The sequence below is a fragment of the Gallus gallus genome, chromosome Z (genome assembly GCF_016699485.2).
Source record: "Gallus gallus isolate bGalGal1 chromosome Z, bGalGal1.mat.broiler.GRCg7b, whole genome shotgun sequence".
NCBI classification, from domain to species: domain Eukaryota; kingdom Metazoa; phylum Chordata; class Aves; order Galliformes; family Phasianidae; genus Gallus; species Gallus gallus.
Window position 1 is genome coordinate 78,945,699 of NC_052572.1, and position 13,217 is coordinate 78,958,915.

General features: G+C 42.5%; 1 protein-coding gene across 1 annotated transcript in view; it reads right to left on the bottom strand.

Moving 5' to 3' along the window:
• Nucleotides 1-13,217, bottom strand: part of LOC112530732 (intron Large complex component GCFC2-like) — a gene marked incomplete at both ends in the record, with an annotated part of 218,229 nt that overhangs the window by 89,997 nt on the left and 115,015 nt on the right. The window contains 2 exons of the mRNA XM_040656105.1: nt 10,316-10,469; nt 11,054-11,253. Coding sequence (XP_040512039.1) covers nt 10,316-10,469; nt 11,054-11,253 — 354 coding nt within the window. The remainder of the gene's footprint in view (nt 1-10,315; nt 10,470-11,053; nt 11,254-13,217) is intronic.

Genomic DNA, 13,217 nt, shown 5'->3' on the forward strand with positions numbered 1-13,217 from the left:
TCTCTACTGCTGCTGTCAGCGTGACATCTAAGATGAGCATTACGCGTCCCTGCACCCGACTGAAGATTCATCCAAGTCTGTGTTCCACACAGCTCCATCCCAGTGCCAAAAAGAAACACGGACAGTGATGTTTAGATGATTCTTTGTGCAGATACAGGTGCAGGTGCATGTGCATTCTCTACAGCAAGACATAGCAATTTCTCAAGCAGTACGACGGAAGGTCAGTGGAAAGGAAATATAGGATGAACTCTTTTCATATAAAAAATCCTTGCTAAACCTCTCCCCAGCAAAAAGGAAGCCTGCTGGGCATTGTTAGCAGCAGTTCCCAGAACATCTTGCACCACAAAATTTAGCACGCTCCTTTTTTGCACAGGCCCCTCGTTTCTCTAAGCAGCGTCAGATTCACTCCACATCAAATACACCCATCAGATAATGAACAGAGCTCAGAAGGGGTTAGGAGTAGAGCGACACACAGCTCCGCTTCGCGCTGAGGGCAGTTTTGGCCCTCCGAGCTTGCCGTAGCCACCCTGCGCTCTGGCGCCGGCGGACCGGAAGTACTCGTAGTCACTATGGCAGCCGCCTGCGGGGGGTTTGAGCTGCGAGGCTGTGGGGAACGGTGCCTTTTGAGAACGGTGTTTTTCTGAGCGTTTTATCTTCACCGGGTGGTTTTCTTCCTCAATGTGTCGAATGAACAATGATGGAGAGCACACAGAATTCCATCTGCACCCGAAGCCCGTCATTATTGACAAGCAGAAGCAGAGAGAGGAGAGGAGGTAGAAGGGGTAGGCCGCGGTGGGGGCCGCCCTCAGATTCCTCAGGGCTCTGAGGCATTGGTACTCGAAAAGTGCGTGTCGGAAGGTGACAGAGACACGGGCCCTGCCTCTGCCTTTGCCTCACATCTCGAGGTCAGCTGGGAGCTGAGTGCACGTATTTCTGTTTGTGAAATGGAATTGCTCTTGTGCTAAGCATTTTTCATGTCTCCGAAACCCACCTGCATTGCTTTAAGTGGCACAGTGTTTAAAGTGGCAGTGCTGCCTCTGAGAGGAGAGTGAGGATGTGATACGTTGCACACTGGGGGTATTGGTCAACAGTTGGCTGCACGTACCCAGCAGTGTGCCCAGGTGGCCAAGAATGCCAGCAGCATCCTGGCCTGTGTCAGAAATAGTGCAGTCAGAAGGACTGGTGAAGCGATCTCCCGGCTGTTCTCAGCACTGGTGGAACTGCATGTCCAGTACTGTGCTCAGTTTTGGGCCCCTCACTGCAAGAAAGGCACTGGGGCCCTGGATCGCGTCCAGAGAAGGGCAACAGAGTGGTGAAGGATCTGGGGCACAATATTATGGGAGCGTCTCAAGCAGCAGGGATTGTTCAGTCTGGAGGAGATTCAAAGGAAACCTCATTTCTCTGCACCACTACCTGAAAGGAGGTTGTGGCTGCGTGGGAGTCAGCTTCTCCTCCCAAGGAGCAGCAGGAGGACAAGAGGTGATGGCCTTCAGTTGTGCCAGGGGAGGTTCAGGTTGGATACTAGGAAAAATGTCCTCTCACAATGCCCAGGCAGGTGGTGGAACTGTTGTCCCTGGAGGTGTTCAAGCCATTCCCTGGCTCTGAGGCCAAGTCTCCATGCTGTCTGAAACACAGTGACCCCATGCAAATAATCTGTTGGTAGTGGCCCTCTGGCCAGTACTGTGTCAGGAAGCGTGCCTTCAACTTAGCTGCCAGACAGTTGAACTCCAGAGCATAAGGAGATTTCTATGGCACGGTATAATTCATCGGAGCAGAAAAGAGTTTTAAGAGTCCCTTTAAGCTTTGCCAACACAAGATAACCACTTGAATGTGGTGTCTCCTGTAGGCTCTCTTCAGCTGTTTGAAAAAACAGTAGGAAAAAAATTATTATCTTTTACTATCAAGTGATGAAAAAAGTGTTTTTTTCATCTGTGTCTCATTTAGACCATGAAGAAATTCCTGTAAACAAGGCAGGAGTTTAATTTTTTAGTGGGAACGTAGGCGATAATTTAGTTAACTTTCTGACTGATACCGGGATTATATCAGGATGGTGAGCAGTCACCTGGGGTTTCTGCAGGGCTCCATTTCAGAGCCAGATGGAGGACTGCATCAGGGAAGGGTCAGGGTGGAAAAGCTTCTGCACCGGAGGTTGACCGTGCACAGAACAGGTTGCCCAGGCCCAAACATGCCAGAGTTCAAGGAGCCTTTGGACACCACTCTCAGACATAATGTGGCTGGTTTTATGTGGAGGCAGGGGTTGGTTTTATGTGGAGGCAGGGGTTGAACTCCTATGATCCTTGTGAGTCTCTTCCAAGTGGCCATTCTACAATGGCCTGGAAGGCTGTGAAACAGCTTTTGGTTGTGGTAGTTATCAAGGTGATACAAGCATGTAAAATCTGGTACCTTAATGCTACTCCTGTTGGGAAAGAACATTCATAACCAAAGTAGGTAACTTAGGAGACGTGCAAGGAGTAACGGCCTGCAGATGCCTCTGTATTACACTGTGCAGACAGAACAGCCAGCGCTATGGAAACTTAATGCTACTGATGTGGGGGTGGAAGGAGCAGTTAGCAAGAATCTGCATCTCAGAAGGTCTGGCAGACTGGTAAAAGAATGCTATCCAACTTAGCTTACAGGGAAAAGGAGGAACGGCTGCTGTCCTATTCTTCTTTCCTTAGTAAGTAACAGAGTTAGAAGCGTAGAAGAGAGTTAACAGCATATCAACTTAAGGACGGTGTAATAAATCAGTGTTATTTAGGTATATGAGCAAACATAACAGCCACACAGAGCCCAAAATCCCTTTTCTCCCACTGGTGTCCAGTAGTCCCTTAGCTTGCTGACAGATCGGGCTGCTCTCTTCTCTTAAAGCAGCACTTGTCTCACTGCTTTGCTTCACAGTCAGAATTCTGACCTTCTGACCTTTTAATACCTTTTTTCTTTTTTTCAAAAATCTTTCCCTCTAGCTGCAGGTCAGAATGAAACCTCAACCATGGTCAAAACGGTGGGAGAGGCTGAAATACAACATTAAAGGAAAAAAAATTGAGCTACACGAGAAAAAAATGAAGGAAGCACAGAAGTGGAAGCAGCCCTGGCTGGAATTCGATATGCTGCAAGAATACGATACTTCAAAATAGAGGAATAAATACGGAGGGAAGCGAGTGAAGAGCAGAACAAGTAACAGCTTTGAGTTCAGTGTAAGAATTGTCAGTTTTCAAGTTTTGTATGCAAATAAAAGACAGTGAAATTTCAGCAGTTCTTGCCTGAATGTTAAACTGCCCCTTCCTGAAAACGGTGTTACAGTGTGTTCAGCCCTGCTTCTGCCTTCCCTTCTAAATCACAGCTAATAGAAGGGGTTTGCAGTTATTGTGTTGTCACTTCCAAATAACTGTTTCTTCTGCCTTTGCCAAGTAGACAGGGGCCAATTGTGAAAATGCTTCACTCAGTAGGTTCAGAAGGGGGCTATGGCAGGGAAGCAGATGTACAGAAGCCCAGCTGGACAATCTGAGAGTAAGTGCTGCTTAGCTGTCCTGTAAAGGCACTTTTGCAATGACATCTGATAAAGCACCAATAGTAACCTGACAACAAAGCAGTAATACCAACGTTTTGAAACCAGCTTGCAAGAATGAAGCCAGATTAGCTGTTACTCCAGTCAGATTGTGTGAATGGGTGCAAGGTTCACCACAAAGTGGCACAGTAGTTTCTCAAGGATTACTCAACTGGGATGGGGCTTCTGAGCTCCAGTAAAAATTGCCTTCCCCTGCTTACAAGTCATGACAACTGACGTCTGCAGCCACTGGAAGAAGCCTCTACAGAGGTAAAGTGTGACAGAAACGATTCCAATTTCATAGCAGCACAAGACTAATTTCTTTGGGAGCAACTTTCAACATGAATAAGGAAGCAGAGGAGACAAAAGCAAGCACGGAGATCACATGCTTCAGCCGATTACTTATCAGTTGTATTTTCTTTGCAGTCAGGAAAGTAGAAGTGCACAATTACTTACAACAGAACTCCTAAATCCTGCAGATAATGAAGCGCCAGCAGTGCCACAGTTTTTTTCCATACTTCACATAACATTCCTGTCGTGTTCAAGACTTGAAAGCGTTAAAAGTCTCATTAACACAAAAACATCTTTCCTTTTCAAAAGAATGGTTTTGCTTTTATTTTAAAAGTCATTGTTGTCTATAACACTGATGAATGCTACTTACAATTAAAATAGTTTACAAAAATATATAATTTTTATATTTACATAAATAATTACAAAAATACAAAAATATATAATAAAAAAAAACACAGAAAAACCATAGGGAATAAAAGCCCCCAAGAGTTAAATGGAAGTCCCATACATAACATTTTAGAGAAGCAGGCAATAGCAAACTTAGCAGAATTTGTGACGCACTGCTGTTTCTACAGTAAAACATCCTTTTTATTCTGCAGCAGTAATATTTACTGCACATATATGAAGTTACACAACATTAGAAATCCTAACATGGGTACAACAAAATGAGGTTTAATGGGTCTTACAGGGAAGCAAAAGGTAAATGTCCTTAGAGAGCCGATTACTAGAAGGTAACTGGAGTTGTTGTTCTGCTCGTCTGATAAATGAGGGCGGGTGACAACTCCAAGTCTGTGCACAAAGTCCAGTCTGTATCTCAAATACAAAGCTCCACTACAAATCATACTCTGGAGAAGAGTAAGTGTAGTTAAGACGTTCTCCTGCGCAACTTCTTACCTTCCTAAACACCCGTTTACCATCAGTGGATGTTCATAGATCAGACTTCTCACTGCACACAGAATTCCTGCTTCTGTGTCAGGGTCAAAAAGCTATGAAGAACTCACTGTGAGTTTGGTAGAGTTATCTCATTAAGTGGACGATAAGTTAGAGTTCAGTGACTCCTGAGTCAGAGTGATTTGATGTGGTACTGAAAACAGCTTGTGAAGTTGTCTGCTCACCAGCAGTGCTAACGTTACAGGCACTCACTGCAGTCATCCTTCCCAAAAGAACAAAGCAATGAGGCTTCCTCATATATTTCAGAACACCTGCACTTCACACTGACCATTGTGATTCTATCTAGGAGTAGATGGCATCAGAAGACATCTGGAAAAAAAAAAAAATATTTCACAGTAAAACAACTGCAGGCAGTCCAATCATTAAACGTTACCACTTTTTTTAGAGTGAGCATCAGGCTTGTTTGAGTAAAAGAACTGCTGCTTCAAAGAAATCCTTATTTCCTGATCACAGATTTAAGATGTTCCCGTTTGCACTCTTCAGTGAGCTCTTCAGCAATACGCAGAGCCTTGACTTACACCAACAGGAAAACAACTTCTTCACTTTCATCACTATTAGAAAAACAAGTTGACATAGCAACACATTCACACCTGACTTCTAAATCAATAAAGCTAAAATGTGCCTTGAGCTACACTGACCACTAACTGCACCCAACGTCTAGAGCCTCAAACTAGCCTGAACTAGTACTGCAAAAGCGATCCATTTTACATTATGGATTGCATCTTTAGTTGTACGTAGATGTTGGAAGTACATCACTGAAAGTGTTAAATTTATGAGCCTTGAGGAATTTAAGAATGATAGAATCATTAAGGTTGGAAAAAAACACAAAGATCATCTAGTCCAACTGTCAACCCATCACCACCATGCCCGTTGAACCACGTCCCTAAAAGAAATACTAACATAAAGAATATGAGCAAGTGCTGCATCCCAAAGAACATGTTGTTTGTTACCTGTGGTTATTCCTGTGAAGCATACGTGCTCACTGAAGCAAATGCTGGCAGAAGTTCACTGACTCGGGGAGAGTTGACCCACTTCCAAGATTTTGGAACCACCTTTCTGGGAAGCATGCAACCACCTGTTCACCCAGAGAGTATTTTGAAAGAAAAAATAGAAAGAAAAAAAAAAGGCTTTCATTAACACTAAGTCACACCACTTCTGACAGACTTCTCCTTTTGGCTAGTTCAGTTATTATTGGCAGTGTTTACTCTTCAAAAAACAAAACCATCATTTTAAGCAGTTATTCCTAAAGCCTGGGAACCAATGCTTGCTTTGAAATTCTTTTATACACCAAGGTCATCAAAAAACAAACAAACAAACAAAAAAACAACTTCAAATGTTAAATAATTACACTTCAGACTACATCTGTCCCCATGGAAATAAGACCTTTCACCTCTTTACACTTCTCTATGTTTTCTGGCCCTGGTGGTGTGTTGAAGAGGTTCAGAAGAAGGCAACGATTCAGCAGCTTGCTCAGTCCCACACCACGGACTGTGTCTTCCTGTACAGTCCCATCCCAAAGGAGAACCTTGGAGAGCAGCTGCAGTAATGGAGAAACAGAACATGCATATCTGATGGCTGAGGGTACGTTAGAACCTCCTTTTTAAACTCAAAAGATACCATGTCCATCCAATCTCAGTACTCAAAAAACAGGATTTATTCTCTCCAAGCTTACTGCCAATTAGTCACTAAAAAACTACAGATCATAAATAGTATTTTGAAGTAGATTAATTTTACATGTGCCTATGAGCTGTACCCTCATACATACACACATCACCTCCCAGGGAAAGAAAGAGCATGTTACCCTTCCAATTGGTTAACAATTTGCTAACACCCAAGAACAGAAAACAACTATGCTTTATTTTTTGAGAGAAAAGCCAGTGGTCAAATCTGAAGGAGTACACATGTACAAAGACACCAGAGGTGTGCACGTGTACAAAGACACCAAGCTCAGCAAGAAACAGGGATCAACAGCAATTGAGATTCAATTCTAAGTGAACATTGGAGAGAATCTGTGACAGAATGAAAAAACAACCACTACTGCATATGCTACATAAGATTAACATGCCACCAGCCTTATAACACAGGTAAGGTTGATAGCCTTGGTCCATAGCAGCAAAAAGATTCTTTTGTACTTGATCTCAGTATTATTCGTTAGCAAGAGTTGTCTTCAGTTACCTGTTATCACTGTAGAAATGACTATTTAAAAAGACTTAAGCCCAGCGTAAGAACATCGCTGGTTTCCCCCTCAACACAGAATGGTTAATGTCAAGGTAACTGTTAACCTCAAGGTAGTTCACCCACACAGACACAGTACGTGATCTTAGCAGTCACCAGTCAGAAAGCAGTCGCAAAGCCCACGACTACTGCATACTTCTCTGGAGTGTTTGGCAGGACACTTCCTTTTGACTGCATGAGCTGCTAGGAAAGTTAGACTGTATGATGGCACAAACATCAAAACCTCATCAACTGTACTTCCTCATTAAAATAGTTCCTGTCCTCTTCTCACCCAGCCCTTTGTGAGTACTCTCCCATACAATTTCTGGGCATGGTTTAGAGGACATTCCCGATAGGCAGCCTGCAGATGATCACCTGCTTTGAAAGACAGCACCAGTAGGGGCTGCACAACGGCAGTCTCAAACACAGATAAGTCACACTAATAAGCTGCTGAACAGATCCAAAGAGTTTAATACATGACCCGCAGTACTACTTACTCTGGGGTAAACGAATTCATGACTTCACTCCAGAAAAAAGAGTGGCAAACTGTCAGAAGATACCCAACACAAACACATTTTCAACCATTCTGCACATCACCACTTCTAAAGAGAACCCTGACAGCGAGGATGGAAAACAAACTGAATAGAGAAAACTTCAATCTGCAGTGAAAGACCACTGGTCTTGCTTTTAGAAACATGTATTTGACAGGACATTTAAGTCAGGCAATACACAATCTCAGAAGGTGATACCAGAATCTTATGTCTGTTTCGTGTCTGCCAGGTATCAGCACTAAGCTCCCTCTTGTCTTCTCTGCATCTGTCCATGACAAAGCCTTACACAACAGCTTGCCCCAGGAGTGAATATGGCAAGCCCTCAACATTCCCAAAGTCCCCGATTTTTCTACAGGAATGTGCAACATGGCAGCAGGAAGCCTCTGCAGGGCTGTCACCATGGCCTTGTTAGCACACACAGCAGGGGAACTGGGATGTTAATGTGTTTTCCTGCATCTAAACCTCATCTTTAGTACGAACCCAAACACACTCATAGAGGAAACGGATCTAAGAGGGAATTGAATCACAGGCATTCAGATATTCAGCACTTATTCAGACATAACTCAGCACTGTAGACTGAATAAAGCTATACTAATATGCTTATACGCACATGCAGGGATTCTATTCTACAAGAGCAACATGGGCACTGTATGCACATACTGAGGAAACAGACCTATCCACAGAGTGCCAATGACTGATCTCATGGAAGGTTAGCAGGAACAGATGATGAAATTAAAGTCTCTTGACTACGTATCAGAGGTGGGTGAGCATAAATAGCTCACTGACAAAAATAGCTCACCTTCCTATTAAAATGCATTAAGCTCTCAGGAATCAGATTGGACTGAAGATAAATTTCCTCAAAGACTACAATCTCCTTTTAACTAAAATGCTTTTCACAGACAAGATCGGTGCTTTTTCTTTACCTCAACAGCTGACCAAAACCGTCTGCCTTGGAATTTTGAACATGGAGATGATTTGTCTTCCACAGTGCTGGTCAGAAAAAGAGGAAGAGGAAATAAGGATTTTGCTTGACCTGAAAGTAAGACAAACAGACAATTCATCTCTTAAACACCGATGAATTACAACTATGGGATTCTTTCAGCAGTGACAACCAGAATAAAGGTCTAAGGAAACAGCTGTTAACTGAAACTCCTTGCAATACCCAATGGAATTAGCAGTTGGAAACACTCGAGTATGTGTTTAATGGATTCTCAGCAGAACAGCATTGCTTGTAACCAGACAAACATGCTGCATCAGGCTTAGCAACACTCTTCTCCCAGCTGTGTCTTAACCCCACATCTACCAGACTCTTACCAGTTATCCTCTCTCTAAGAGTGTCCAGCAATAAGCACCAGCAATATCAACTATTTCAGGAAAGAAAGGAGGAGTCAGGAGTAGAAGGGGGAGCAGACCACCACAAATAACACAAGCCCTCAGATACTCCAAGTTAAGATCACAAAACCAGACTCTGGGCTGTGCCCCATAAACTAAGAACTTTCCATTTATGAAAGCTCTTAGTTACAGGAGCAAATAAGCACTAAGTTGACTGCGTAGTTACTCTTGTCAGTTACTCTTGGTAACTATTCCTACAATGAAACAGTAGAAGGCACATTTGTTCCATTTGCTCATGGATGTCTACAATATATTTCACCCATGCTTCTGGGGAAAAGGTACAGAAAAATAGAACAAAGGCTAAAAAAAGAGGTTAGGTTGCAGGTAGACTTGGTGGTCTTTAAGGTCTTTCCCAGCCAGAGCAGTTCTATGATTCTATGACTAAAAATAAAGATTTTAAAAAGTAAAAACATAAATTCCCAGACACAGCTTACCTTTTCGGATACAGAGGGATAAAGACATCCTCCTCTACAGACTGCTTCATCCTCAGGACAACCGTGTTAATCAAATCCTGTCAAAAAAAGAAAAAAGGAAAAATATTAACACATCCTCACAAGAAAAGGATCTCACCTTTCACTTACAACAATTTTAGGCAGTTATTTTGTTCATGTTGAAAAGCAAAACGCTAACTCAGCTGAATGCAGGTGCCACTGTATATAATAGACACTAAGATCTTGACTGCATTAAAGACCTGTGAGCAAGTCTCAGCTTTAACCATCTTTCTTGGATAATGAGATTAACATATTTTTCAGCTATGAAGTTCTATTAAAAAGAAACACAACAAAACACCACAGCTACTATACAAACAGAATCTTATCTACAGCTTCTTCCTGAAGTCAAGTGTGGCGACTGCATAAACGTTTGTTATTACTTCTTTTCATACTAAGGGCCTAAACATCAACTTAGTTTCACCTACTTTATGCTGGATAAACTCCCAGATTTGCATGAGAATAAAACCAGAACTGGGCTAAGTGTATGTTACAGTGAATATTTACAATGAAGTGCATACACTGCATCAAGAACTTCCTTCCCCATTACCACAACAGCCTTTACCTGTTTTGCCTGCCTGCATTCCCTTCTGGACAGGACCTGTTTTTTTAAACACAAAGCTGTGTAAGGCACTCAATCTGTGAAGTCGATAAAGGATCCCACACATTCTTGGCAAATGCTGAAAAATAGGAATTATTTCATTCATGATATCCAAGTGGCTATCTGCTCTAGTTTCAAGGAAGAAAACATTCAAAAAGCTAAACCTTTCATTTGCAGTAACCTTAACAAGTAATTGTAACTATCAACATAATTTTACATTACCACTTATTTAAGGTTTGATTACCTAGCTGCAGTGAACGTCCTCAAGACAACCTTAATATACCTGTAATTTTTGGCAGGATAGTTTTTTCAATCACTCTAGGCAAAACTTCTTCATCAGGATCATCATCTCTTTTTGATTCAGGCGGCTTTTTGGCATCGCTGAATCCTTCTACAGCTCTGAACCAGGGCATCTCTTTCAGGTCTGTAGAATTCTGCTGAAAGATCATTCCCATTCGTTGTTCAGCTGTCAGGATTGAGAGAAAAACTCCATGCAGAAATATATCTACCAAAAGATACCATTTTGATACCAAAAGATTCTCATTTAACAGTTTTACATGGATTCTAATCACTGAATGGACCAAAGCAGCAAGCTAAAACTGAATGTAAAGCTAGATTTCAGAGGGTAGGGTTGTCAAAATGTCAGCAAACAGCTCCACATTAATAAAGATGCAAGTGATTCATACGCAAGCAACCTGACAAGAGGAAAAGATGCACTCCTTCTAGTTAACAACACTTATCTCAAGCTCTGGAATGCCTCTATAACCCACGGCAAAGCTCCTGTACAGAAGTCTTCCCTGCAAGCAGCATGCCCCCGTCCTGTCATACTTTGAGATGCCAGAAATAGCCACAGGCCTTGCCAGTTAACAAAGGTGAGTACATCAGAGTAGACAAGTTTGCAAAGACAGTACAGACCAGAAACGTAGCGGAGCACCGCCTACCCAGAAGCCCGGAGGATATCAGAACACACGAACACACACACACAATTTTTCACAAAAATAAAGTCTGGTGATGCACCTACCTCAAGGGGACTCCAATTTATTAACTGAACTCTGAGTAACGGATTTAAAAGCTTAGGCAGGCAAAAACCGATGTAAGCATCGCAGTAAGAGTCGGGAAACTTCTCTTTCCGCTCCTGGAATTTCAACAGGATTTTTCTGATGTCACAAACATCTACATGGACATCTTCAAAGATTTTCTTACTCTCTTCTAGAACGTTATCTATGGATAATATTCAATAGGAATAAGAAGAAACAATCACAGAATTTATTGAGGCATAAGCTGAACAGTTCATGCACCTACAGAACAGAAGAAATATCTTTATGATAACAGCATTTGTGCTTCATCTTTCACACCTCTTACACTGAAATGGGTTTTAAAACCAGCACTCTGGCAAAGCCCTTTTCAGGAAAAAAGAGATACAGAAGACCACAAAAAGACTTCTGCGGTTTTGAACAACTGCACAGATTTAAATACCCATTACTTTTCATATTTTGTATGTCTCTTAAAAGCTCAGACAGGAAAATCCTCCTTCTGTTATTCAGCAAATACGCATCGTGCCTCTCCCAGCTCCTCGTGACCTGCTCACTAAGGCAGTTCAAATCTCAAATTGAAATACATTCCAACTTTGGACAAAAAAACTGATTAAACTAAAGAAGCCTACAGTCTTATCTATTCTTCCTAAGGCATTGGTCAGAATTGTTTAAATGCAATAATTCTATGCTGTAGAAAATAAACGATATACAATTCAAAAGGAGTATTTCTTCACTCTCCCTTGAAAATCCTTCTCAATATGTATTTATACCTATCATTTGCATAGCATACCTGTTGTATGTAATTATTGACATTACTTAATGTTAAAGGTTAACAGTTTGCTTCAAGCAAAGGTTTATTACGTCTTTTTTCAACCAGTAAAACTCTTAAGTCCTTACCTGTGTCTAAACAGTGATGAGTCAAGGCACCAATGCAACTGGAACGGTTTCAGAGCTCCCAGTAACTTAAGGGCAGCAGCAGACCCCGACCTTCAAAATGTAGCACCTGGCCTACGCTGATAACAGAGGGTAGGTTAGATGTAGGTCAGATTCCAATCAGCACAAAGAAAACCCCCCATTAACAAACAGATGGTTTCCATGTACCTTGAGCTTTGGAAAGGAAAGGCATTTTTGCACATGTGTGTATCACCTCGCTTAGTAACCGCACAGATTTACCTTCATCCCTGTGTAAGTAACAGGAAGCAGATACACACTTACTACAGTTAGATGTAATTATACGTACCTTCGATGCTCACACATTTTCAGAAGCTTCATCTTTTCATCACTCTCCAATCCATCATTACTTGGTTTGCCATTCCCAGCTACCAGAAGTCAGGAACAAGACAAAGAGGTGAATGCAGAACACTGACTCTGCTTCTGCTCTTCATTTGGAAACTAACCAAAGTAAATAAAACCTCCTGATGAAAAATTCACAGTGTCCAGTGTAAAGCACAGTCAATATTATCAGTGAACTGTAGGACAGCTGTGGCTGCTCCCTCGTGCAGGGGGATTGCCAGGTCACAGCCTGAACTGGGAGGTGAGCACCTGTGTGAGCAGAGGGAGGGTCCCCAGATCTCTCTCCCCTTCCTGGTGACACTTCCAGCTGTGCTTCCCAGAGTGCACACACACTCAGAGTCTGCATGCTTTGCACCCACCCCACCTGCACACCAGTTAGAACCAGAAAGGGCTACATCCCCGAGCTCACTCTTCTCAAGCTGTTGCCAGTTATCAGTCAATCCTTCCTTGTCCTCCTGTTCTACAGTGCCTGCGTCCCAAACAAAGGCTCCACATCACCTTCGTTTGCTTTACACCTTGTAACAAGTGATGGAATACCAGCTCACCGCTTCCCAGTCCTGGATGGAAACGGACAGTGCCTACCACACTCTGTTCCCAACAATGGAAAAGGCAAACTGAGCCTGCATGTTAAGTTCCAGCTTCCAAACTTTACACATTATTGCATTTAGATTTCAACAGTCAGCTCCCTACCGTCTCCTGTTATTTGTGTCCCCTTGTATGTATGTCCCAAATTACCCCTACTGATTCTTCAGTTCAACAGAGAAGTAGAAGCCAGAAGCATTTTCTGCTTGGGCTGTTCATCTGTATCAGCGTCAGCTGGCTTCAGTGCACACAAGACACAAAACCGGCTGCCCCTAC